General features: G+C 38.7%; 3 protein-coding genes across 3 annotated transcripts; 1 reads left to right on the top strand and 2 right to left on the bottom strand.

Moving 5' to 3' along the window:
• Nucleotides 1–1,880: 1,880 nt before the first annotated feature.
• LOC110164471 (opsin-5-like) lies at nucleotides 1,881–4,548 on the bottom strand. The gene is made up of 5 exons (XM_055165925.1): nucleotides 4,458–4,548; nucleotides 3,835–4,018; nucleotides 3,635–3,762; nucleotides 2,705–3,039; nucleotides 1,881–2,363 (listed from the first exon to the last, which is right to left on the bottom strand). The coding sequence occupies exons 1-5, from the start codon at nucleotides 4,546–4,548 to the stop codon at nucleotides 1,881–1,883; spliced, it is 1,221 nt and encodes a 406-aa protein (XP_055021900.1).
• Nucleotides 4,549–11,173: 6,625 nt separating this feature from the next.
• emilin3a (elastin microfibril interfacer 3a) lies at nucleotides 11,174–14,366 on the bottom strand. The gene is made up of 4 exons (XM_020929989.1): nucleotides 14,216–14,366; nucleotides 14,011–14,130; nucleotides 13,350–13,936; nucleotides 11,174–13,273 (listed from the first exon to the last, which is right to left on the bottom strand). Exons 1-4 carry the CDS (start codon nucleotides 14,362–14,364, stop codon nucleotides 11,355–11,357), a joined length of 2,775 nt encoding a protein of 924 aa, XP_020785648.1. The 5' UTR covers nucleotides 14,365–14,366; the 3' UTR covers nucleotides 11,174–11,354.
• A 4,345-nt stretch (nucleotides 14,367–18,711) lies between these two features.
• samd10a (sterile alpha motif domain containing 10a) lies at nucleotides 18,712–24,781 on the top strand. The gene is made up of 5 exons (XM_020929656.2): nucleotides 18,712–19,000; nucleotides 20,117–20,292; nucleotides 22,132–22,300; nucleotides 24,063–24,203; nucleotides 24,452–24,781. Exons 1-5 carry the CDS (start codon nucleotides 18,988–18,990, stop codon nucleotides 24,472–24,474), a joined length of 522 nt encoding a protein of 173 aa, XP_020785315.1. The 5' UTR covers nucleotides 18,712–18,987; the 3' UTR covers nucleotides 24,475–24,781.
• Nucleotides 24,782–24,825: the final 44 nt, after the last annotated feature.

The raw sequence follows: 24,825 nt of genomic DNA, 5'->3' as shown, positions 1-24,825 counted from the left end.
TTTGACAGGAGAAACTGAACTAATTCATGAATGCGCTAAAAATCGCCTTTTTCTGGGCTCCAAACTTTATTGCTTTTTCACTGTCAAGGCGCTTTCCTTTTCTGACTTTCCAGACTAGGTCAAAATGATGCCACTAACACTCGAAGAGGGATTTTCTAAATTATGTAATCGTCTGAAGCACGTGATAGGTAAATTGGTTGCGGTTGCATTATAGTAAGTAAGCCCTTTATATACACAGTCTATGAGTAAGCCACATGTTTTTGTCTCCACAGGATCAGTGACCTCGAAGGATAAAGCCATGCCCTGGTCCTGCCAATGCCCAGATGCGACTGATCCAAGGTGACTGTATTTATGAACAGCACAAGTGATGCCTTATCACTCATTTATGCTTTAAAACTGGATAGGCCTGCTGCATAATAATAGATCCGTGGCCGCATATAGGTAAAGCATGAGGTAAAGCCGAAACTGAAATGACTCTTTAACAGTATTATGCACTAGAGGGCGCCACATCATCAGTTGTAGACAGCCATGAAATCCATGACACAATAGGCTACTCTCACGGAACTACAATAAAATGGCTACTCTACTAAATCTAGTTTGGTTATATGACATTTTGCTCGGTTATGACGTAAACACATTTTAAGTTTAATTTCTTCATTTATTCACAATTAATTAAATCATTTAATACATAATCGTTCTCTGCCAAGCTGATTGTCCAGTGAAAACTGGAGGTCACAGTCACATATCTAACTCTAAATTTGAATTATTTTAATTTCAAGGCATTGAGAGATAATTTGGTTAAACACCATCCAGTCCTTTCAATATTGTTATCCACTGCAGCTACTCTCCTAAACTTTTCTGTTGCTGAAACATTGAGCATCGTTCTTCAATAACTTTTGAAAATTAAGTGTAAAAACGTATAATTGATACACACAGTTCTGATGTTGTATATTACAAGTGCAATGCAGCACATCATTAGACTTTTTGCATCATACAGTGTAGTTATAGTTGTATGGTTGTAACATGATGATAAGCATGTATGAGAGTGTTAGTGATTACTGAAATGACAAGAACATTGTGTTATAGATTATACAATTCCACTTTTGTCTATCTATGCAGGCAAAAGATTTTGAACTTGAAGACAGTTTTTGTTTTATTTGGCTAGGCCCAATAATTAATTGCGTTATTTATTATAAACCATAAATTCTACCATATATATCAGCCATGTCCTCTAGCTCAATTTTGAACTCTGTGTCACTCCAGCCTACCCCACACTATTAATGCACATTGTGGTGGCGATTTATAAATAACAGGACATTAGTAATACATCTGACCCAGTTTTATACGAGTAGATTTCAAATAAATAAATAAAAGGAAAATCCACAAATGCTGAAACTAAACCACACACCCCAAAATCAGCATTAGAACACAAGATTATTGACTATCTGACTGCCCTCATATCAGCTAAACTAGGGATATTCCAATTCCAATTCTGGTATTTCCTATCAGGTATCAGGATATCAGTACAAGGTTTGGCCAATTAGTTTATGTAATGACTGATAGTCCAGAAGCTCTCATAAACACATTTTTTGTTGTCTACACTGCTGTTCGTTAGTTACGTGAATAATATATTACATTCACACAGCATATTGCTCTTTAAAAAAAGTTATGTTTTAAGGAAACAAAAATATACTTTTAACCTCTGCTTTTGTATCAGATCTTGGCAAATTCCTAAAGCTAGTATCAAAACTCTCTAAATTACACATTATATGTTAATAGAAGGTTGCATGCCATCTGTCTTTAGCAGCATTGCTTTTGTAGTGATTGCACAGACTTAAACACAACTCCTAATATTGTAAACGATTCTTCTTATCTTGTTGTTATAGAGAGTCACCCTGGGATATTTCTGCAGAATCCTGGTTCAATGTCACCTCTGTACAGGAGGGTCCTGTGAGGATGCAGGCAGTTCTTTTGGGTGGGGCCACATGATCTACCATTTCCCCATCGGAGCTACAGAGGCATGCCCCGTATTTTTGCTGTCCATTTGACAAGTGTTTGGGCAGACTGGTGTCCATATTACGTGGTAAGTTGCAGCCCAAATAGCCTTTCAGATCAGATTGTGGGCTCCCTCCTGAAATCCTCTGCCGTAGCGTGGTAGAGTCCTTGCATAAACACTGCCGAAAGTTGGGTTTGCAGAGTAGGTACACCAGTGGGTTGTAGATGGTGGAGGACTTGGCGAATAGAGCAGCCACGGCAAAGGCAATGGGAGGAACCAACAGTGCATCTCCAAAAGCAGCCCACATGGCCACAGCAGCATAGGGGGTCCATGCGACAAGAAAACCAATGCAGACAGCTACAGACAGCTGAAAAAAAAGATATAAATGTATTTCACACAGATGATATTTAATCTTTTTGCATGTCTAAGAATGTAACAATGTATAATTTTGCAAAATTAGCACAGTAACAAAGAATAGGCAAGATTGTGGGTACGATTCCATTTTTTTTTTCAATTCCATTTGTCTTAATAATTTGAAATATAATGGTAACAATAACACACAAGGCTTACTGGAGCACTCTTACAGAGTAGCATTTTCTGCTATACCATGAGCCTCACTACATTGTACCATATAGATAATATTGCATTGTTAAGAGAAATATAATATTGTTACATATCTAGTCTTGCCTCTTAACCGTCTGTTCTGACCTTGATAATGAGGGCGTGAGCGTTGGCAGTCTTGGTCTGTGGTGATACATGCTGTAGTACGGCCTGACGCGAGCCTCGCACCGTCAGCAGAATAAATGTGTACGAGACAAAGATGATGGAGCAGGGCAGAGCGTAGCAAAAGATGAAAAGGCAGAGAATATAAGACAGAGAGGAGGGTTCATGGTTGGGTGCGTGCCAGTCTATGCAGCAGGCAGTGCCATAAGGCTCAGGGCTGTAGTGCCCCCACTGTGCCAAAGGCCCCAAGGCGAAAATGAAGGCATAACACCACACTGCAGCCACCAGGAGGCAGGCGTGAGACGAGGAGAATTTGTTGCCTAGAGATGTAAGTTGACATTGATTAAGCTGTCAGTGGCACTTTTGCTGTTTGTATATATAAAAAAGAGAATCTGCATTTCCCATACATTTTAGCTATAGCCTCAGTAGAATACAGAACAAAACTGGGCCATACAACAATTTAGGTGGAATATTGTAAAGTTTATGGGGATGGTACGAAATTTGGATTATTGAGAGTAAACATGCAGATAAGATATGCAGCCGATTTCCACCTCAGTTGCGAGGGGTGGCAGAGATTGTGGCTAATTGCTACCTCTAAAGCTACTTAAACAATGACACTACTTGTGGGCTCTACAGAGGCTAAAACCTCTTAATATGAAAAGGAATAAGAGGTGAGGAGTGAAAGCAGAACAGTCTATCCCTTACCAAACAATATAAACCAAAATATTATCTTATGAAGGAGAAAAATCCAAAATGTTACATATAGCATAAGTAGTATTAGTTGTATAATAAGTAGCCTTAGATAGCCTATATCATCAATTATGTCATTATCACATTAAGTTTTCTCTTTTGTAGCATGATACAAATGCCAGGCCAAATTAAATTGACCTTATCGGAAAGGGACTTTTCACCCACCATAGTTAGGATAGCACACTTTAATACAGCAAACTAAAGAGAGTGCTGTGAGGTTGGTTAAGCTGCACAAGCCAAATAGTACTCCGCAGGCGGCGTAAAGCTGACAGATGATCTCTCCAAACAGCCATCTGCAAAGACACATTGTATCAAGTCATAAAAAGTGAGGCAGGTAACAGAATAGAATTAATTGTATTAAAGACCTATGTGAAAAAGAGGAAGGAATGGCCAGTGGGAATAAAGACAGTGTCATTCCAAGGTCGCTTATGGAGAGGTTAATGATGAAGTATTCTGCCGGCTTCAAGGTTGATCGTTTCTGATACGCGACAAGAAGCAGGATGCCATTTCCTGTTAAAGACAAGACACCTGAAAGAAGAAAGAGGAGAGCTTCAATAATACAATGCTATAGACCTTTATTAATATTTAATATTTTTTTAAAACTATATCACAATCACAGACTTAACCTACATACAAGGACACAGGACATATACCATTTTTTTCTCATTCTCAGTATATGGACTGGTTAATGATTGGCTGCAGATGCTGGGTTTTAGATAAATACCATTCAGATCAAAGCATTCTACTTTCTGATTGAATAATTACTGTATATTGAGAACCAAAACACCTAATTATATCAACTCCTTGTCCATCATGTCTAATGTTTTTGTAATTAATTACAATTCTTACCAGTAAAAGCTTTGGTATGAACATTTTTACCTTGTATCTTGGGATAGAGTTAAGTTATTTATAAAATTTTAAATTTTAAATCAAATCTTGCATACAGTTCCTTTAAATATTTGTTCATGTATGATTTTGTTTGACTTACAGAACACAGTGTAGACGGCTCCCATGAGGATGTCATGCTCTTTGGAGATGGAGGACACAAATAGAGTGGAGGTGTCAGAAGTGTTCCCCATCTGAATGAGACGAAATGTGTAAGTTTACTCCACCAGCATGTTACCAAGAGGTTATAGTTAAGTCTATTAGCACTACAAGCATTAATGTGTTACTGTATATTGGTTATATACAGTAACACAGCCATTCCCAAAGTCTACCCTGTGTTAACTGTAACTGTACCCTGCCATTTTCCTGTAACTTCGTATCGCTCAGTAGCAGATTGAACTGGAAATGCTTTACACTTTTGTATACATTTTCATTTCCCTGCTGCTAAGACAAAATGATCTGTAACATTATGCCACCATCTGAAATGGCATCACAGTTATGCACAGAGCCTAGGAACAGTACGCCTATAAAAAACAGTCTAAAATGAGTTTAAATGTATTTATTTTTTATTTATTTATTTGAGACAGCACACAATTTTTAAATTAACCTTAGCAGGAGAGATGCATTGTACCAGTTTGTGGCATCAGTGCTACTCATGCTACAACTGTAGCATCAGTAGATACTGATGCTACAGCACCAGTAGCAGGGTGCTTTAGTCCCTGGACAGATTCATTGATTGATTGTATTTAACTGACCTTAACTATCAACTGTTCTTGGAGATCTATGTAGCATGTTTTGGGTTGATGGGTGAAACCGGAGCGCCCGGAGGAAACCTATTCAGACGCAGGGAGAAACTTGCAAACTCCACACAGAAAGGCCCGGACGACCCGGGGATCGAACCTTGACCCTTCTTGCTGTGAGGTATGAGTGCTAGCCACTCAGCCACCGTCAGATCCCTGATCCCGTCAGATCTCAGAAGCTAAGCAAGGCCGGGTCTGGTCAGAACTTGGATGAGAGAATCTGGTAAAATCAGGTACCACAGTGGGGCGCCAGTCTCAAAAGCTGATGTTGTTTTCTTAGGCAAGGCACTTTACCGATATTGCTTAGTATGATGGAGTGATGGTGGTGGTCGGAGGGGCCGTTGGCTTAGATTGGCAGCCTTGCTTCCATCAGTCTGCCCTAGGGCAGCTGTGGCTACAGTAGTAGTTTCCACCACCGAGTGCGGAGTGTGGAATGAATGAATAATGCTCTGTAAAACTGATTATTATTATTATTATTAACGTAGAAAAGACATCAACAGCAATCTCATTTGGACTAGAATTAGCCCTCAGGTCTTGGGAACATCAATACTGGATGTCCAGAAGACGTTGGAAAAAAAGATGTCATCTGGCGTCACAGTCTGCACCTTCAGTGGACCAAAATTGGATGTACAAAAATGACCCTAAAAAGACATTTCAACGTTTATTTGCACAGCGGGTTAACTTGATAATTTTGTGGCACAACTATGATTTCACCATGATTAATAGAATCAAAGTCTATGAGGGAAACTTTCTGACTAGACAGATTGATTGAATAAAATATGATTAATGGTTGAACAAATCCTTTCAAGATTACAATGACGGATGGAAAGTACAAATGAATAAAAATCTGCATGACGTTTGGGATTTGTGACTGAGTTGCAAAATGGGGGATAGAGAGTAAAAAAAAAAAAAACACTATGTCAATGCATCAAATGCATTGTGGACTAAACAGAGCTAAAAAAAAAAAAAAGAAGAGGGTTGATGTAGTCTGTTAGATGACGTCAGCAATAAAGCATTTCAATGACAAAGGAAAACAACTGTTATAAAACTTTGGCACCAGAGAGTTTATGCAGAGGCAATACTGTCCTCAACTTGGCCAGTCAGGATGGAGTGTCATTACTATGCAAGTCACCAGAGAGTGACGAAATGTCCAGTGGGTGTGAGACCAGTTTTATGTGCTCTTTGAATTCACACTGCATATTTGTAAGCAGATCCAGTTGCACTGCTGGTTTCAGTGAAGATGTTTAAAAGGTAAGCATATAAAACTTAGGGCTATCTACTATTATATCTATTGTTTCTAACCTGTGTAATACAGTGCATTAATGCAGTGTAATGCAGTAATGCACTTTTCTCCACCCAATTTAATCTGAGTTAGTGACCGGTGAATTCAAACAATTCCAGTCCTGTGTGAACCTTCAAAAGCAACAGATGGCTTTAGTTACATTTAATAATAATAAATAGAGTACATGAATTATGGTTGAGATCATAATCTAGGCAAGAAAAGAATTATATGACATTTCTGTGAGCAATGAGCATATAATTGATTTTTTTCATCATTCTTAGCTTAGTATAGCTTTGCATTCACAGTTTGCAATTAGAAACACAACGCCATATTTAAAGCACTGTTCCTCTTGATGGCTCTCTAACTAGACAATCCTTTAGCTCTGTGGTTGCGTAGGGGTGCAGTAAATGAGCAGCCAGAGTTGATCTCATTGAGAATTTGTTCAGTCTGAGAGTATTTTAGGCCCATTGCAGCTTTGGCATAACAGTTATCATTTGTCTGGGCTGCGGAATAACTTTCTGTTTTGATGATTAATTGGGCGTCTTTGAGCCTGAGACATGGGCACTGCGCTGTGGGCACTGTGACTAAATGTGATGTGTTCAAGGGCTGCACAATATTTTAAAACTATGATCTACAGTAACTATGTACACTATTGTATTTTATGTTTTTTATGCAATAATTTTGTCACTGTTCAAAGAAATTAATATTTCAATCAGGATCAAAATTGGGATTACAAATATATACATGACTGAAACAAGACTTTACATATTTTAAATTACTTATTTCAGATTTTGTAAGACATAAATGTTATCTTTATCCTATAGAAGACCTTAGAATTACTACTACACATTTCAGTAGTATTTTTTGTATTGTGCAGCTCGGAGTCAATTGTATGCAATGCCAATTCATACATTTTTCAAACATTATAGTCATTAAGGTAACCAGCAGAGATTGTTACAGTAAGATGTACCTGAATAGAATTATTGCTTTAGGATCTAAATTCTCAAAGTATTTTCTAAAATGGGAATAACACGTGAATATCAAACTAGATTAAGTTTGTCATGAACATCATATTAATTTACATGAGACATCCTGAGTTCCCCTAAACCACATATTTGCATTAGAAATGGTTGCTGAATATGACTGACAGAGACTGCTGTGCTATTTACAGTGTGAGCTGTGACAAAAGGCTCCAGGCAACATTTTATTTGTGAATAGGTCACACACTGACATCTCTTATGTAATCCAAATATGCATCAGGTCATCTTAATGTGAGCTCAGCAATTTGGTTGTAAAATTCCCTTTCATCAATATGTTAGCATTGATGCTGTTTGCTTTGATTCAAAAGATAATAAATGATTGTATGTTACTAATCTTACTTTTCTCTCAGATACTTCTTGTGTTATGTTTTCTGCAATTTCCTTTGGCAAGGGCAACAACTACAAGTAATGCAAAATATATAAATAAAAGGAAGAATACAATTCTGCCACCCTGGTAAATCATGCCATTATTGTGCTTCCCATTGCAGAAACATATTACATAACCACTCTAAGATGAAAGGACAAGAAGAAATAGGGGATTTGATGTGCCTGAAATTATACATTTAATACTGAAAGCTGTTTTTGGATTTAATATGGAATTAATATGTATTTTACAATAATAAGAAGTACAAACTGAAAATCAGTCACTGTCATTACATATTGTATGTTTGAGGATTAGAACAGCTATCATACAGTGGCACAGATAGATGTGTCAGCGCAGCTTACAATACTTGTCCTTGAATGTGTCACATGAAAAGCTCTAAGCCCGTATTTCAGATGCAGTTTTAAAAGCACAGGGGGACTCTGAACAAAAGAAAATATAAGATGAGTCTCTAAGCCCATCACTAATCTTAATGTTCAATGTGCCTTTTAGTGTCAGCACCATTTTAATATTGGTAATCCTCACAAATTGAATGAATTGAAATGAATTATACGTCACACAATAAATAACAATGTATTGAAAATGACAAACCTAACATGAAGACCAAACATGCTGCCTTATCAATAAAACTCTTGGTGGTGATTGTCCTATAGAAACACAGAGGAGACCTAGTGTTGCTGCTTACCTTCTGCTGGTGGAAGCTGTGGCCTCAGTTAAACTCATGTGGACAGAGAGCAGCTGTAGATGGGACGATCCGTTTTTATTGGACAGTTCATCTCAAACTTAAGATACTCTTATTCTCGCTTTCAGACATGTGGGCAGTCAGACTACTTAATCTTCATTGTGGAGATGCTCTGAGCCCCATTGAGTCCTGTAGAGTGAAGCGAGAGAGATGCAGCTCAGAGGATGGACGGAGAGAGTGAGAGAGGAGAAATAAAAGGACGGATCAGAGTTTAATACGAACAGCTTTGACTTATGATATAAAGTACCACACCTCATTTCTTTACTTCTGCTGTCCAATACAAAACTCCCTCTGTAATTGTAATTTAAATTATCCTTATCTTTTGGAGAAAGTGACTTTAGGATAATGAAAGCTATTGAGAGTCATCATAATAAAGTTTCTATTGTTGGATTAAGACCAACATTAGAGGACTGTTAATAAGAGTCTGCATTTTTATTATATATAATATATTTATTATTTGATTGACTAATTTTATGACCAAAAAGCGTAAACATTCCAGGTTTGTGGCAGGTTATAGTAAAGGTTTACAATTTTGCCTTAATTTCTTCTTAAACTGGGATGTTAATCTGTATAACTATAATGAGAATGATTTTGTGGTTGTAATTGGCCTAGGAAGTCTCATAATGTTCTGTAGTTTTTTGAGAGATAAATAATAGCTACATAACACATTTGAATCAGTTATGTCTTCTTTTATTTTTGTCTTAAGCAAATAAATGCTGTTTTCAGTGTCTACGCTGATATCGGTTGATATAGGGTAACAGCAGATCGTTAAAGCCATAGTATTGAAATTGGTATCAGAACAGAAAGAGCCGGATCAGTGCATCCCTATTAAATAGTTGTCAGTATCCTTCTTAGAATTAGCTTTGTTGTCTGGATTCTGTGAGCTGGTCCATGTTTTAATGTTCTGTTGTTGTTGTAAATTTTCTCTAATTGTCATGCACAAAAAAGGAACTGGTTATACAGAATAATAAGTGTCTACATAATATCTACATTCATAAAGTCACTTAGTATTACTAAACACAAAATGGCATTTGACATTTATGCATTTATGCCTCATTGGTGATGGACTGAAAGCACCTGAAGCGTTGTGCCACCTTACAGTATAATAAACCCATGGAATTTGCTTTAAGCAACACTACACCTCCACTGACAGAGGGGGAAAGCTGCTTTAAAGAAGGCATATTATGCTTTTTCCTCTGGTACATCAAAAGAAGCTTTCACATACATAGATCATTAGATTGTATTTTGTTTGTTGTAAACCACATTGATAATTGATCTAAAACAACCTCCGGCTCAGAATTGCTGAACAAATTCTCTGCTGCTGGCCACAAGTACCCAGGCAAGAGAAATCAAGCAAAAATAACTGTGAGTTAGACAATTATGAGGGAAAATACTACTAAATTAAGCTCGTAAGAAGAAAAGTACTGCACTACAGGGTTCTCTCCCTATGTTACTGTTTAGCCCAAAGTGTTTCTGTTGGGTCTCATAATAGCAAAGCATTATTGAATATGGCACTAGAAGGAAACAAGCAACAATTACAGTATGAGCAATCAAAGTAGTTTATGCTGAACAATGAAGCTATCTTGAGTGAAATCACATTTTGAATGGTCGCAATCAGCAAATTACAAAGGCAACAGACATTTCCACAACATTTTGACCCCTGCAGAAAACGAAATATCCCGTCTTTGTCTACTGTCTGTGAATGCTTATGCAATATGAATTCTAAATCTCTGTATATTTATCTGATATGTATTTAACTTCGTAAAGCCTTGTTATTTTTAGAAGTTCTGACAATGAGGATTTTACAGTAATTCATCGGGACACATCAGTCCATACATAAGTTAATCAAATTCCATGCCTTTTGCTGTGTGCGAACAGAAGACCACTTGCTTAGGCAGAGGAAATATTTAGAATTTTTGTTCCAGTATTGAGCAAATAACTTAATATATAATATATAAGGATGCCATTTAAAGTAAACTCTATTGCCTAACGCTGTAGTGCTTTTACCTCCAGTAATCCAGTTGTTTATTTAGTCCTGAATGACCTGTATTGCATAATTTTTTTTACTGTACTTCCCCTAAAATAGTTTTTGTCATCTGAGCCACTTTTTCAAACACTGCATTAATGCTTCAGCCATTGCGATTGTGAACAAGACAAAAGCCAAGACAAAATAAATCACTTGTTTTGTTCGAAATACTCATCTCTCAAAATGTAATATCTTTAATGGAAACAGAAACACAATGATGATTAGCTTTCATTTTCCAAAGAGGATATGATGCTATAAACATAATTATTGTCGTCTCTTAATGCTCTACTGCCATCTGGTGGCCAGGTATCAGCAACACATTTAAGAGAATAAAAACAAATGCAGTGTTTTCAGTGAATTTATTTTTGAAAAATAATATCCATATAAATAACAAAACCATTATGTTACGCAATATTCCTGTAAAGAAATAGACACTTTGAGTTTGATTTGACAGGGAATTATAAAACAGTAACATGTAAACAATCTCAAAGAAAACTCATTGAACAGTAAAATCATGTGTTTTGTCATTTCCTCAGTCACTGGGGCATGAAGAAACTATTCTATTCTATGCAAAATGTCAGTGGAATTAGCTGCCTTTGTAGTTTCTATCTGTCAATGATAGAAATCTTCAAGACACAAACTTTTAGCATGTTTGCTTCAGTGCAGGTTCAAAACCTTTGTGTTTTTTTTAAGTCAAGTCAAGTGAGCTTTAGTGGAAATGTTTGTAGTTAATTTAATGTGAAGGTGTCCCCTCGTGGAGCCTCCTCTGACTCTAGACTTTGTTGTGTTGGCTCTATTTTAATTGTGCAGTTTCTGAGTTCGTCTTTGAGCTCAGACAGCTGCTGCGTGTGGCTGGACAGTGTCCCGTTCACCTGGAGGAGGAGTCCTGTGGACTGTTTATCCAGCTCCTCCCTTATCCTCTCTAGGTCTTCTGCCACGAAAGTTAACCCTTTGCACTGGTTCTCCATGCTCGCCACACGCCCGCCCACCTCTGTCACCTCTCTTTGGACGCCGAGAGCCGTGCTACGGCAGCCCCTCACCTCATCAGCCAGTCTCCTCTTCATGTCCAACAGCTCTGCCTTGAGGCGGGTGAGTCTGCGTTCTCCTGAGCCGAGCATAGAGGCCTGACGGCTGACTAGCTGCACCACGCCCTTCATCTGATGAGCCAGTCGCGCCTCTCGCTCGTGCCATGAGCTGTTGGCCTGGTCCACCTGCTCCACCACTGTCCCAAGGGATTCCTGGAGCCCCCTAACCGTGTGGTTAACAGAAAACATGTTGAACTTTAGAACTGTGAGCTCCCCATGAATCGGAGATTCTTGTTCTTGTTGCTCTAGGAGGTTCTTGAGTATGATCTGCAATGTAACATTGAGTTTGTTTAAACGGTCAACGTGAGCGTCCACTGTCCCACTAAAATTTGGTTCATTCACACTGGCTGAGTCTGCTTGGATGGGGGAGGGGGTTTTGGGGGAAGAACAGGAAGAGGAGCAGAGCATCTCCAGATTGTTTATCTGTTTCTGAACTCTGTCTACATCCACTTCCAACCGACTCTGCAGAGACTCCAGCTCTGTCTCCAATGTGGGGATAGCATGGCCCTCTAGCAGAGCAGGGGCAGTAGCATTACTCAGCTCCTCCACTGCAGTTAGAAGACGGCCCTCCAAAGCCCTCAGCTTAACCTCCATTCTGTCCTCTAAAGCAAGTCGCATTTCAGCCATCTCAAACACATCGCTTCTCCTTTCAGTGTCATTACTCTGTGTATGTCCTGTAACATTGAGTTTCTCCTCTAAGTATGCCAGACGCCCTTCTAAAATGCCTTCTATGTGGTCCTTATGCCCACTCATCTCTACTCGCAGATGCCCCTGTGACTGGTTTAGTCCTGTCATTGATGCTTCCAGCAACTCTACTCTTTGAACTAGACCTGCCATTTGGCTACAACAGCTGTTAGTTGCTTTGAGGTCATTTATTTGCAGCTGAAGCTGAATCATCTCTGTTTTAAAATCTGTAGTACTTTCTGCTAAAGCGTCCTCTATGTGCTCCTGTGTTAATCCTTGCTCTTTCTTGCACTGACGATGCACGTCTCCGGCCTTCTCCACACAGCGGCTTTCTGCTGTTTCCACACGTTTCTCAAACCCTCCCAGGATCTCTGTTCGTGCTGCACTGAGCTTGGCATCCATCATGGTTTCTAGAGCTTTGTTGTCCTCAGAAATGACAAGGGAGCCAGAGGCTGTTCTGGCTTGGTTTGATAGCTTCTTTAGTGCATTGTCATGTCCAGTCACTGCTGCTTTCAGCTCATTGAGCTCTGTTATCTTGACCTGCAGCTCAGATTTCAGACCATCTACTTTTTCTTTTAGTTCTGTTAGTTCTGGAATGGTTTGTCCTCCATCGATACCATCTGCATGAGTGTCTCCTGGAATCTCTCCAAAGCCCACAGAGATTGATCCAGAGGCAGCAGCTGAGGCCTGAACAGGGGCCGGGGCAGCAGAGAGCAGGGTGGAGAGCATTCTGTTGGCGTCCTCTCTGAGAGAGGCTCGCAGGTTGCCCTCTAGTGCGTTCACTGTACCTCGCAGCGTCTCTAGACCATGGTTCAAACGCTGAACTTCTTCCTCCATTTGTAGTAGCCTTTCTTCCATCTCATTGTAAAGAGCTTGACCTGCAGAGAGTAAGAGTCACAAATCAGGATGTTAATTACATTTAGTTACAAACAGTAACCATTTGCACACGCTTACCTTCAGTATGTTCACTTTCAGGTGCCGCAGCCTCCTCTGGCAGATGTTCCTCTGGGCCGTGGAGCACAGGGACTGGCCCATGCTCCTGGTGGAGAGAGTCTGGGTGCTGGAGGGGGACTTGGTGTTCAGGCAGTGATTCTGTCTCAGCTGGATGAGGCTCAAAGGAGGTGTCTTGGTAGGAGGAGGATGTTGGAGGGTCAAAATTATGCACTGCGGGGGTGTTAAATCTTGTGGTTGAAGGTCCATTAGGTTGAACCCATTGTGGTCCTTTAAATGGTGGCCTGCTCACTGGCGGACCCTTCATCATTGGTGGACCCTTCATTGGTGGTCCATTCATCATTGGTGGACCCTTCATCAATGGGGACCCCTTCATCATTGGTGGACCCTTCATTGGGGGCCCTTTTATCATTGGCGGACCCTTCATTGGGGGCCCCTTCATCACTGGGGGACCTTTAAATGGTGGCATAGAGTGATGATAAGCTCCCTCCATGCAGGCATAACCAGTGTACCCTGGGCAGCAACGCCACTCCAACTCTGTCACAGTTTTATGTGCCACTTTAAAAATGGGTTTATACATCAAACGATATCTGAAAGACAAAACAAATCAATGTGTTTTAGGTTCTGTGTGGAATTAAAACATACAATATACACTGTGACTTACTGCAAAGTTGGGCATTTTTGTCCCCAGGAACATTTATTGTACTCTGCTTTCACATAAGGCGCTACTCCGTCCTGGACAGTGAATGACATCATCTTTTCAACAACATATGCACAGTGGTTCCTTGAAAAGAGGAAATCCAATAGGCAAGTATTAAATTAAGTAATTCCAACAGTAATAAACAGATCTAAATACAAAACAAACTTACTTGTGTCGGCTGGTGGGGTTCTCTGCTTCATAGTGTGCACTGGGACCTTTATAGGGATAATACTGAGGTGGTCTGTAGAATTTGGTCTCAGCCAGTGCCAAAAACACAGTAATGAGAACTACAGGACTATATACCCCTGCAGAATTCATGTTGTGGTAATCTAAAAAAAATGTCTTCTTATATCACCTCTATAAAGAGAGAGACAATTTGAAAAAATGCACTCCAGATACTTTAGACATCTGGAAATAATGAAAAAAAAAATTAAATTAATCCAAAATGTAAAAAAAAATTGTGGATGAGTGCCATACAAAGTCAGGTTGCTGTGTCCTTGCTGGTTCTGCTGTATTGTCCAAATGTGAGCTCCGGCAGAGTGACAACAGTCCACTGTGAGGTGGGGACCCTGCACCCGTCACTAAAAGAGCTCCCCTGGCATCATCTGCATAGCCCCTCCCACCTACTCACAAAACGACACCAAACTGACACTAGAGGAGGCGCAGTGGAATCTCTTATGCATCTAGGAAATTTTTTTTATTATGTTGTTTGTAATTCATTCAGTACACAGAATCTAACAAAGTGGGGGAGTAAAAAATATAGAATAAACACATACAATACAATATGAACACATTTACAGAAACAAACATTTATTTCATAAATGACAAGTTGTGTGTATACTTTTTTAGTTCGTATAGTTTAATATTATACTTGACATTTTAACATTTTAAGCATTCATTTAACAAAAGAGCCTTGTTTTAAAAAGAAAACCACCCAGAAGAGGGGAAAAGGGAACACCCTCACTCTGAGCAAAAGTCCAAACTTAAACTTAATTAGATCACAGCAAACAAACTTAATCAGAACACAAAACTTAGTTTCATAAAACAAACCAAGCCTAGTTCATGATCTGGAGATGGGTCCCCTGCTCCTGGTAGATTGTTCTACTGAAGTACTGAAGAATGGGTCAAATGCAGGGGACAAATGTCTCTAGGGGGCAATAAAGTGTACCTTAACTTTGAACAGTGACTCACCATATTTCTACCATACCCTACTGTATAATATGTCAACCTTTCCTCCAATTACAGGCTAAAAGTAGTAACTTTTTTTCTTAGTTTTTCTCTCCCTTAAATAAGACTGGCATTGTGTGCATTATTTTTCAGTGATCTTTTGCTTTGCTGTTTTTAGTGAGCCCATTTCCTATTTCCTGTTTATTGTAGAACCCACCTCTTTTACCTAGAAACACCCTGTTACTTACACACACTCTGCAGTGTGCGTGTAAGTGGGCTATATATTGCTCTCGATTTGTCAACAAGCTCTTATTGTATTGCTGAAACACATTTGACGGCACACAGCATCCACTCTCAGACTTTCTGGTGCTCTGAAACAAGTGCACCTTTATTCAGTCTCACATTAGCAGCTCCACCCAGTCCCAAGCCTCAATGGCATCTCTGAGCTACAGCTGTTCCAGCTTCACCTGACCGTCATAACACTTACGTCACGGTTTATGCTACTCATGCCCCACTTGACTTTGTCACTTTCAAAACAAGCTCTTTTTCTGCATACCAACTATAATGTCTTACGTTTGTCTTGCCCCACTCCTGGAGGTCTGGTTAACACATGGGCTGCCCAACTAATGTGTATCTATTTATTATGTGTTTAGTTTAACACCAAAGGTCGACATTCTGAATCCCTCTGTAAGCCGCTTTGTAGACGTTACTCCACAGATGCTAAAACAGATTTAATTTGACACAACTCTGCAGCAATAAAACATTTCATGTGACATTACATAGTTAGTATACCTATCCATTTTATTCTTGTTGTAATGTTAAGCCACATTAACTTAATTTAGCTAAAAGTGTTTGAACATCTGCCGGTCTTTGTGTTTTCAGGAGTGGCTTATATCCGCTCTCTTACATTAACAGCCATGTGCAAGGACAAACACAAGACCAGGCTTTAAACTTCACAAACACAGACGTGCTTTGGCCTCATGTGCAGGTTGCAAGACTACCCACCGTTTAGAAATAACTAAAATGATTGCTCATTCTTGACTTTGTGTGAATATTAATTTAAAATGTAACTGTCCATGCGTGAAAATAATGTTGTTTAGGAAGTTGGGATGTCTGGGCACATTTAGCACTTAAGAGAGTGTTGTACTTGTTGGTTGTGTGGTGGAGTGGCCATGACACATTTGGACTGGCTTCTGTCTGATTGTTTCAAGAAAACAGAGGGGTGTTGTGGATAATCAAGTTTACTTTTAATTATTTCCCAAGATCATTTTTGAATCCACAATATAAAATACAACTTAACTTGGAAAAAGATGCATGTTTTGCATTTTGCATTGCTTTTTTTTTTTTTTTTTTTACATATGAATACATAGTGTTTGACATCTGTTGTTTAATTTAACATTTTAATTAACATGTATCTTTTTGCCCACATCCATGTTTAGCTGTATCACAGACTTAAACTATCAATTGACAAACATGAACTACATATGTCAGACTCATTTTATAATTTGCCTTGTGTATATGAATTCCTGTTGCATTACTTAGTACTTTTGAAATGGTGTTTTCCCTGCTATTGTGTGTGACTGCCCTCTTGTGGCTCCAACTGAATTTGACTTAAGAGAAGAAATAACTACGCATCACCACATACTGAAATGTGTCATGGCCATAAATGTATCAATCCTACGTCTGTATGCGACTGAGCAGCCTTTAACGCAGTCAGACAAAGGCCCCTGACTCTGACCTAATCTTTAATGTATACTGTGCATATTCAGCCCTCTTTGAAGTTCTCTCCTGTGGTAACTAATAATTCAGACCATCCCTTTTATCTTTTAGGCCAAAAACTCAATGCTTAAATTTTAAGTATAGAGCTCCAATAACCCAGATTTTCTGCTGCAGTCTACAGCCCACATTAGTGGCTTGTGCCATCTTAAAAGTCAAAAAGCTGTGCATGCAGGGATTATACAAAATCCATAAACTTATTTTTTGCTTTGATTTCGCCATGGCATTGAAGTTAAAAAATATACAATTCTGTCAAATATCGTGATAGCTGTCAATTTTGTGACAACTGATGGGGGTTCATAAAATGAATAATAAACAATGTATCCTGCTCCTAAAGTGGTATGGCAGTAGCTTGGTTGGTAGTGTGCTTGTCCTCTGGTGCAATTCCAGCTCTCAGAAATGAATAGCGTTGTTGTTGTGTTCTTGGGCAAGACATTTGGCCACCATTGGTCCAAGGTACAAAACGTTTTAAAATGCTGTTATTACTGTAATTGGAACAATTGAAAATGACTTCCAGATGGCAGTCCAGATGACTAGCTTCAAAGCCTTTTCTGTTAGGTCTAATTGGGTTGTTTTGTCAGCCTAAACTGACACCATCCACATTCCAGTTTGATACTGATATAAGTCATTTTGATCTTTAGTGCTGTCACCAGACTCTCTTGTTTTGTTGTGATGACAGGTGCAGACTTCACCAATGGAGGGTCATTTACCTTGATGTGTTTCTCTCTTGTCATGATGCTGTGATTGCCTTTTTTCTCCAGCCAACCATCACCATCAGAGGACATGGACCAGTGTGCACTGTAGTGTCCTTTCTCTTCAGCTTATGAGGTTTAGGAGCTGTGCTGCTTTATTGCCTCAGCCAAAGCCTCTCAGAGCAGGCTGATGTATAAATTATTCAGACATGACACAACAAATGGCACAATGCATTTTAGCCCAGAAATTTCCAGAAGTATCCCAAATCAGGACGAAGTCAATTTTTATACTTCATTGAATAATGTTAGCCAGTGTTGCAACGTTTTAGAATGAATATTTGTATGTCTATATAAGGCCATGGGGTAATTCTGTGTTTTGCAAACCATACTTTATTTATTATATTATTATTATTATTATTTTATTTATTTTATATATTATATATATATAATATATATATATATTATATATATATATATATATATATATATATATATATATATATATATATATATATATATATATATATATATATATATATATATATATATATATATATATTTATTTTTTTTTTTTTTTTTTTTTTTTTTTTTGCAAAAATCTGTTTACAAACGTTACACTTTTGCCCAGGTCTCTGTCTCCCCTGTGCAGTGACAGAAGGGACAGCGCTCATGATATGTTTCAGACAGCTCCAACACAGAGTCTGGAGATCACTGCTGCCGCGGGCCGCACAGAGCCCCCATTCTTTAAGGAGGGCAGCGGGGAATTCCTTGTGTGGATGCTGCAGTGATGAGAAGCCTTTTCATCCACATTTTTTTTTTCAAGGACTCCACTCGCTCTGCTAATTACAGGCCCCGGGCTGCACTTTGAGCTTGCTGCGCGTTCGTACGCTCTTGAGAAAACGCCGCGCATCTGATTCTCACGACACAGATAAACCCATAGACTGTGGCCTATGTCTATGGATAAACCACAGGCGCGGACACGCGCATAGAGCTCGTGTCCGCTGTGTGCGCGCATAGTTCAGAGAGCAGCTTGGGGACATTCCTCCTGACTCCTGTCTGTTTTAAACTTGAGCGCAGATAGAAAACGAACGAGTGCAGAGCGCCTTGCGTCTGTCAGGGAGGCGTTGACTTGTGCCGTTTAGGAAAAGACTCTGAGAGATGTTGTGGTGCCGACCTTCTCTATGAAACATTGGGAAACTTTGAGCAACCAGCGCAGAGCTCCGCGCACTGACGAGTGGGACTTGGAGGAAGAGACGCTGGCGAAGATGGGACATTTTAACTAAGAGCACTGTGGCTAGGAAGTGTCATGGCTGTAGATGGTAAGTTTTTGTTAGTAGCCAATATGTAACTATTTGTCAAATAGGAAAGAATTCTGTGTGAGACTGCCTGACTTATTAAAGGATGAAACCGGAGAGACCGGTTTCTCTGGCGTTGCAACGCTCACTGTTAATCTCTTGAGCACTTGTACAAGCATTAAAAGAATGACAAACACGTTTTTACAATATAAGAGCTTTACAAAGAAAAGCAGTTGCTTAATCTGAAATACCTTCAAAGAGAGGTTAGCCAATGGATCCGTTGTGTAGTGTAGCTTTGTAGTTTGTCTATTCTCTGCAGTTTTGTTGCCCCTAAATGTTGATAATTTATGGGTTTGGTGCAGTATAAATTAAATCTTAAATTAACCATATTTAGTAAAATTAGAATTGTGTTATAAATGGCTGGCAGCCTGGTTCTAATAAAAGTTGAATTAAAGAGTTTTCACATAAAGTTTGAAGGCTGAAGCTCAAAGATGGAAAACACATGTTCTATCCGTGATATAGCTTTGTGAGTCTGCTTTGATGCTGCTGCTCTGCTCTCAGTGGGTGCTGCTAAAAGACACAAATCTTTCATCTGAAAGTAGGATTCATAGTTCATTTACAGATTTACAGGGCCATTTAATGCATTAAGTTTGACAATTTTTTTTTTTTTTCATTGGACATTTCTTAGCATAGATGTACAATAGATAGATTGAATTATATAAATCCATAAGTAAATTAATGAATTGTAGATGGAGCGCTAAAATATTTTGATGTATTGTAATAGTTCATAACTGTTGAGTTTAAAGCCCTAAACCATTACCAAACTTTTGTAGATCATTTAAAAATGTTGTAATAATTTACAATAGTAATTACCCATCTCTTAATACATTTTTCATAAACCTTCTTTGACATTGGTTTGTTGGTTAATTGTAAAGCAAGGTTAAATGTTTAAGTTTAAGTGCTACAATACAGTCCATGACTCATCTGACTTGAGACATGAGTGTGTTTTCCTGAAGCAGGTTTGTACTTGTAACTATGAGCTCATTGGTGAATGACATGGCCAGGTGTGTGTATCTTTGTCTGCTATTTCAAGACAAAAATCTCTACCTTTTAATCATTATTACTCATTCTTCTGTCTAGCTGCCTCCAGTTTTAGTTTCTGTAGACCCGCGGTGGAGTACAGGGCCCTGCCAGAGGACTTCAAACTGCTGTTGACTCGGCGCACAGGGGGAAACCTCACCTGGCATGATGGGCGGGGGAAAGCAGGAAACAGGCCAGTGAAGCTACTGCAGCAGCCTGGCACAGAGGCCCGTCAGGTACACCCACAGAGCTGATAGTAAACTTAGAGAGACTGGAACAATAGGCTTTGACATTGGGTTTGAATGTAATCTCATCCAGCTAGGGTCCACAATAAAAGACAATTTAATTCTGTGAACTGGACAAGCGATTTAAGACTGAAGTTACTTTACTGTAGAACACTGACAAAACAGATTCAACCTTCTTTCTATTTGTTTTGGCTGCTTAGTTTGATTATTAAAATAATGAAAGATTCAGAGTTAAATGCTACCTTGTGTCTTACTGACTTGACCTTGGCACATCTTTGGCTCATCTTCTCAGATAGGCCTCCTATAAGACCAGCACCGTGGAAACTGGTAAGCGTCCTTTGTTGCAGAGGGGTCTTTGTTAGTGCAGAATGGAAGTTGCTTTCTCCCCAGCGGCTGTGGACTTTTACAGCCTTTTAGTTTGGCTTTAAATAGCTTGGGTCTTCCAGCAGAGGCTCTGTCCCTTCACCATTAGGCACGGACAAGCATAGCATCCCAGTCCCTAAAGAACAAATCTCTGGCCTTATGCAAACTGTTGAAGTCCTGGCCAAATTGAGTATTCTGTCTCCTTTTACTCCCCAAACCCTGTTGCATCTGTACATGTGCATGCCTCTGTTATTGGCCAATCAAAATGATTTTTACAACCTATAAACATAATTCGCCCCAGTCACCTTATTGACATTAGCAGTTTATTTTTGTATCTTTGCAAAAATATTGAAAAATTAGAATGAGACTAATGATATGCATTCTACTGAAAAAGTATCAAATACATTTAGTAGTCTTCATCTAAATTTCTCAGTGTGAGCGTTATGCTTTAATTTACATTAAAGGGTAGCTGTGGTGTGGAAAGAGTGAGCGGACTGGCCTCATTTAGAGCCTGTGCCTTTGTTTTTGCCTCTGAAAGGCTCTTTAAAGGGCTGCCATGAGCTGAGGCTGCAAACATCCACTGGTCTGGAGTGATAACAGAGTCGTACACAAAGGATTGTTTGTTTATTTCTTTCCTCTTGATGTATGCACTATGCAGTAGCTGGACATTTTTGATATTGGTCAGTGAGAACCACATCAGAATGATTAAATGACTCTTTCTTAAGTCTTTAATATTGTACATATTTAATTTTACTGTGCAGCCTCATTCTCCACAGGTTAGACTAATTTTTGTTCAGAAAATGTTCATAGTGACTGTCACACATGCTTTATATTGCTTGACTCTGCAAACAGCAATGTTTCAAATAAACATCTTATGGTGCAGGACTGCATGAGTTTTGAAAAAAAAAATCATATTGGTATTTTTCTTTTGCATTGTATTGCAATTTATGTATAAAGCAATAAGATTCTGTTTAGAATGCTAATTTTAAACACACTCAGGAGCATTACTATTTGTGAAAAGAATGAACTGCCAAACTAATACAATAATATAATGCATCTCAGAAATATAATGTTATTTAAAGACAAGCACAAACCTTTTAGTTTTTAATTAACTGAGTAAAGTGTACACAATCTTAGCTGATCAGATGCAGATACATATCCTATGTATGTTCATGATTAAAGACACATCTATATCTTCCATCATAGCTGCTGTACACTTTCTGAACTTACGGAAAAATTTGATGTTTACCACAGTCAGCTGCGTTTGATGTGAGAGTATAAGGTCACCATGGACTTTAATGAGTTTTCAAACCTTTTTAGCTCTACAGGGGACTGTCTTGTTAGCTTTTAGCAGAATCAGAATGGGTTGTTCAGACAAAATAACAAGACCCAGATGAAGAGTATGGACATCTATTTAATACTATGGCTACAGTTTGGTCATTATGTTTTGTTTCCTTATGTCTGCAGTACCACACCAGTGATAATTATGGGATCTACAACACAAGTCCGACACAGCCCAGCCTGATGCGGCCCGTGGTGCTCTGGACTCAGCAGGATGTTTGTAAATGGTTGAAGAAACACTGTCCACACAACTACCTTACCTACGTGGAGGCTTTCTCCCAGCATGCCATAACAGGTCACTACACACTGTGGATTGCAACAATACAGTTTTCCCATGATTCGTTACATATCTTAATATAGGGTCACGATGTTGATTCAGTTTTTCTATACATTTTAAGACGTGATACTACTAATGAGTATAATATAAAACACACGAGATGATATAATGAAACATTACATACAATACATTACAATACAACTACTGTAAAGTTGCAGTTTAAGTGTTATAAGTGTTTTAAGTTAATTTGGTTCAATGATTTACAGCATTTTTATTCTGTGAAAATAAGAATAGAGCTTTCTTTTTTATATTTTACTGTATTGTACTGACTGCTAGGGGAGTTACACTATCAGACATTTCCTTTTTTGATGATGATTTGGTGATTTCTTTTCTTTTCCTCCTGAGTCTATCTCTCCTCTCACTGCATTTATATAGGCTGCTCTGCCTTGTCTCTGGCAGCAGCAGAGACAAACTGTAGCTCCTGCCATGCTCCTGCGCTCTACCATCTTCTTTCTGAACACTCAAACTATGTTATATTACATAGAAATGTCTCAACAAACCGTTTTTGAGGAAAATGTATAAGATAGTCTAAGAAAAAGTTTGCGTATATCGTGATTCGTGTGAAATCTGACCCATTTACACAATAGTGCAGTACATTGCCACATAAACTGATTAGGAGAACATCAACAAAGTACAATTAACACTACAACTGAGGTATAATCGAAATACAGTGTCTTATGCCTGTATTGTGATCAGTGATGCATAGATTTTACTTTTCATTTAACTCATAAAGAGAACACAAAAACTAAAACTCATGAAAAGCTGATGATTTCAGCTAAAGTCAATACATACACAATTCAGGAAGATGAGTCTCAAACCTCAGTCTCCCACATTCAAACCCAGTGCCTCACCAAATGATCGAGCCCTCCACATATTTACCTGTGCTGAACTGCTCTCAAATCCATAAAAGGCTCTAAATGAACATGTTAAGTGCACACACATTGAAGAACTTAGCACCCCAGTAGCTCCACCTTCTGTCATATTGGTGCCACCCCTGTCATAAATATGTTCAGATTTCACAAATAAGGTATTCACAAATAAAACATGTGCACTCATGTTTGTCAAATTAATAGAATTGTTAGTAAATTTTGTGATGCCCGTTTAAACCCCAACACTTGAACTAACTGCAATTCTCCGGAAGGGATTTATGTTATGCCCTTTTCCAGACTGATTTAAACCAGCTGACTAATAACACAACAAGTAAGCCTTTGAGTTAGAGTTTGGCAGTTCCAAAGAAGAAGAAAAAAACAAATAAGATAAAAAGAAAACCTTTACTGACAAAAAGCGTTTGCATTTTCTCATAGTTCAGAGCCAAATATCTATTTTTGAAAGAAATACAACTTACAACAAGAACATACAGTACAACTTTTCTTTACTTGTCAAAACTTACACATTTTAACAGATGAAAAAGGTAAGATAGCTATGAAAAATGGCATGTCTCTTGATAACACATTTTGATGTTATTTGTCAGTGTCACTACAACTTAACTTCAGATATTCTTTAAAGTTATTTGTATTTAATAGAATTTAAGTTTGGGCAATCTATAGATTGAAATAATTGCAGGAACATGTACCAGAAAACATTGTAGGAAAACCAGGTATTTTTGTACTGAACCTCAGAGTACCCAGCCCTATAGCCAACTTTATTGGTGGTTCTGTTCAGGTGCTGTTATTTTATCAGAAGCACCAGGTTTTTAGGCCCTCTTGTGTCGTGTCCTTAGGCCGTGCTTTGCTACGTCTGAATGGGGAGAAGCTCCAAAGGATGGGGCTGGTGCAGGAGACACTCAGACAGGAGCTACTGCAACAGGTCCTACAGCTGCAGGTCCAAGAGGAGGGACGCAACTTGCAACTCCTCAGCAGAAGTATGGGACTATCATTATAACTGTAATATGTTAAAGGTGCTTTATGTAACTTTTCTGGTAGGGGATCAGTCACCTGCTTGTCTTCATGGAAATGTTATTGCTTTGGCATTAGGTAGTGCCATACTGTCAAACAAAGCAGGCAAAGCAATAACATCTCCAGGGGGGAAAGCAAGCGGCGGACTGTCTATCAGAAGTTACATAGTGCGCCTTGGAATATGAATTCATACTGATCTTTTTCTTTTCTGCAGCTTCGTTTGGTAACATATCATAGCGTTTGGATAAACAACCTTATCTGCTGCTTGAACAAGACTGAAATTCCTGAATATTTACCGAAATGTGAACCTGATTTGTTGGACGGATGCCTTCAGCAAAATCAAAGGACATTTGCACATTAAATAATGCATTGGATGACTGTCCTGCACAAGAAATAACAGGTTGAAAATGGCAAAAAGGACAGACTCAAGAGACTGTAAAAGACAATCTAGTTTATACCTTTTCATTGTAAATGTTTTAAATTTTGTCTCTAATAATTATGTTTTTATGTCACAAAAGAAATACATAAAGTCTGTGCAATTCAATCCTGTATGTTGTGAAGATACAACCACTGAATAACATGTTAACA

Source organism: Boleophthalmus pectinirostris, unplaced genomic scaffold (assembly GCF_026225935.1).
Source record: "Boleophthalmus pectinirostris isolate CB_2022bp ecotype Guang Dong unplaced genomic scaffold, ASM2622593v1 HiC_scaffold_8, whole genome shotgun sequence".
NCBI lineage: Eukaryota > Metazoa > Chordata > Actinopteri > Gobiiformes > Gobiidae > Boleophthalmus > Boleophthalmus pectinirostris.
The sequence above is the reverse complement of the archived record's forward strand: the minus strand, read 5'-3'. Positions and strand labels throughout refer to the sequence as shown.

Excerpts from the sequence above, each read along its gene's own strand:
- LOC110164471 (XM_055165925.1), bottom strand. The coding sequence starts at position 4,548 with ATGGGGAACACTTCTGACACCTCCACTCTATTTGTGTCCTCCATCTCC. Across the intron at positions 4,019-4,457 it reads AGCCGTCTACACTGTGTTCT|CTCTCCTCTTTCTTCTTTCA; the intron begins GTAAGTCAAACA and ends GTATTATTGAAG. Across the intron at positions 3,763-3,834 it reads CCTTCCTCTTTTTCACATAG|ATGGCTGTTTGGAGAGATCA; the intron begins GTCTTTAATACA and ends GTGTCTTTGCAG.
- samd10a (XM_020929656.2), top strand. Across the intron at positions 20,293-22,131 it reads CTGGCACAGAGGCCCGTCAG|TACCACACCAGTGATAATTA; the intron begins GTACACCCACAG and ends TTATGTCTGCAG. Across the intron at positions 24,204-24,451 it reads CTTGCAACTCCTCAGCAGAA|CTTCGTTTGGTAACATATCA; the intron begins GTATGGGACTAT and ends TCTTTTCTGCAG.
- emilin3a (XM_020929989.1), bottom strand. The coding sequence starts at position 14,364 with ATGAATTCTGCAGGGGTATATAGTCCTGTAGTTCTCATTACTGTGTTT. Across the intron at positions 14,131-14,215 it reads AACCCCACCAGCCGACACAA|GAACCACTGTGCATATGTTG; the intron begins GTAAGTTTGTTT and ends CCTCTTTTCAAG. Across the intron at positions 13,274-13,349 it reads TGAAAGTGAACATACTGAAG|GTCAAGCTCTTTACAATGAG; the intron begins GTAAGCGTGTGC and ends TACTCTCTGCAG.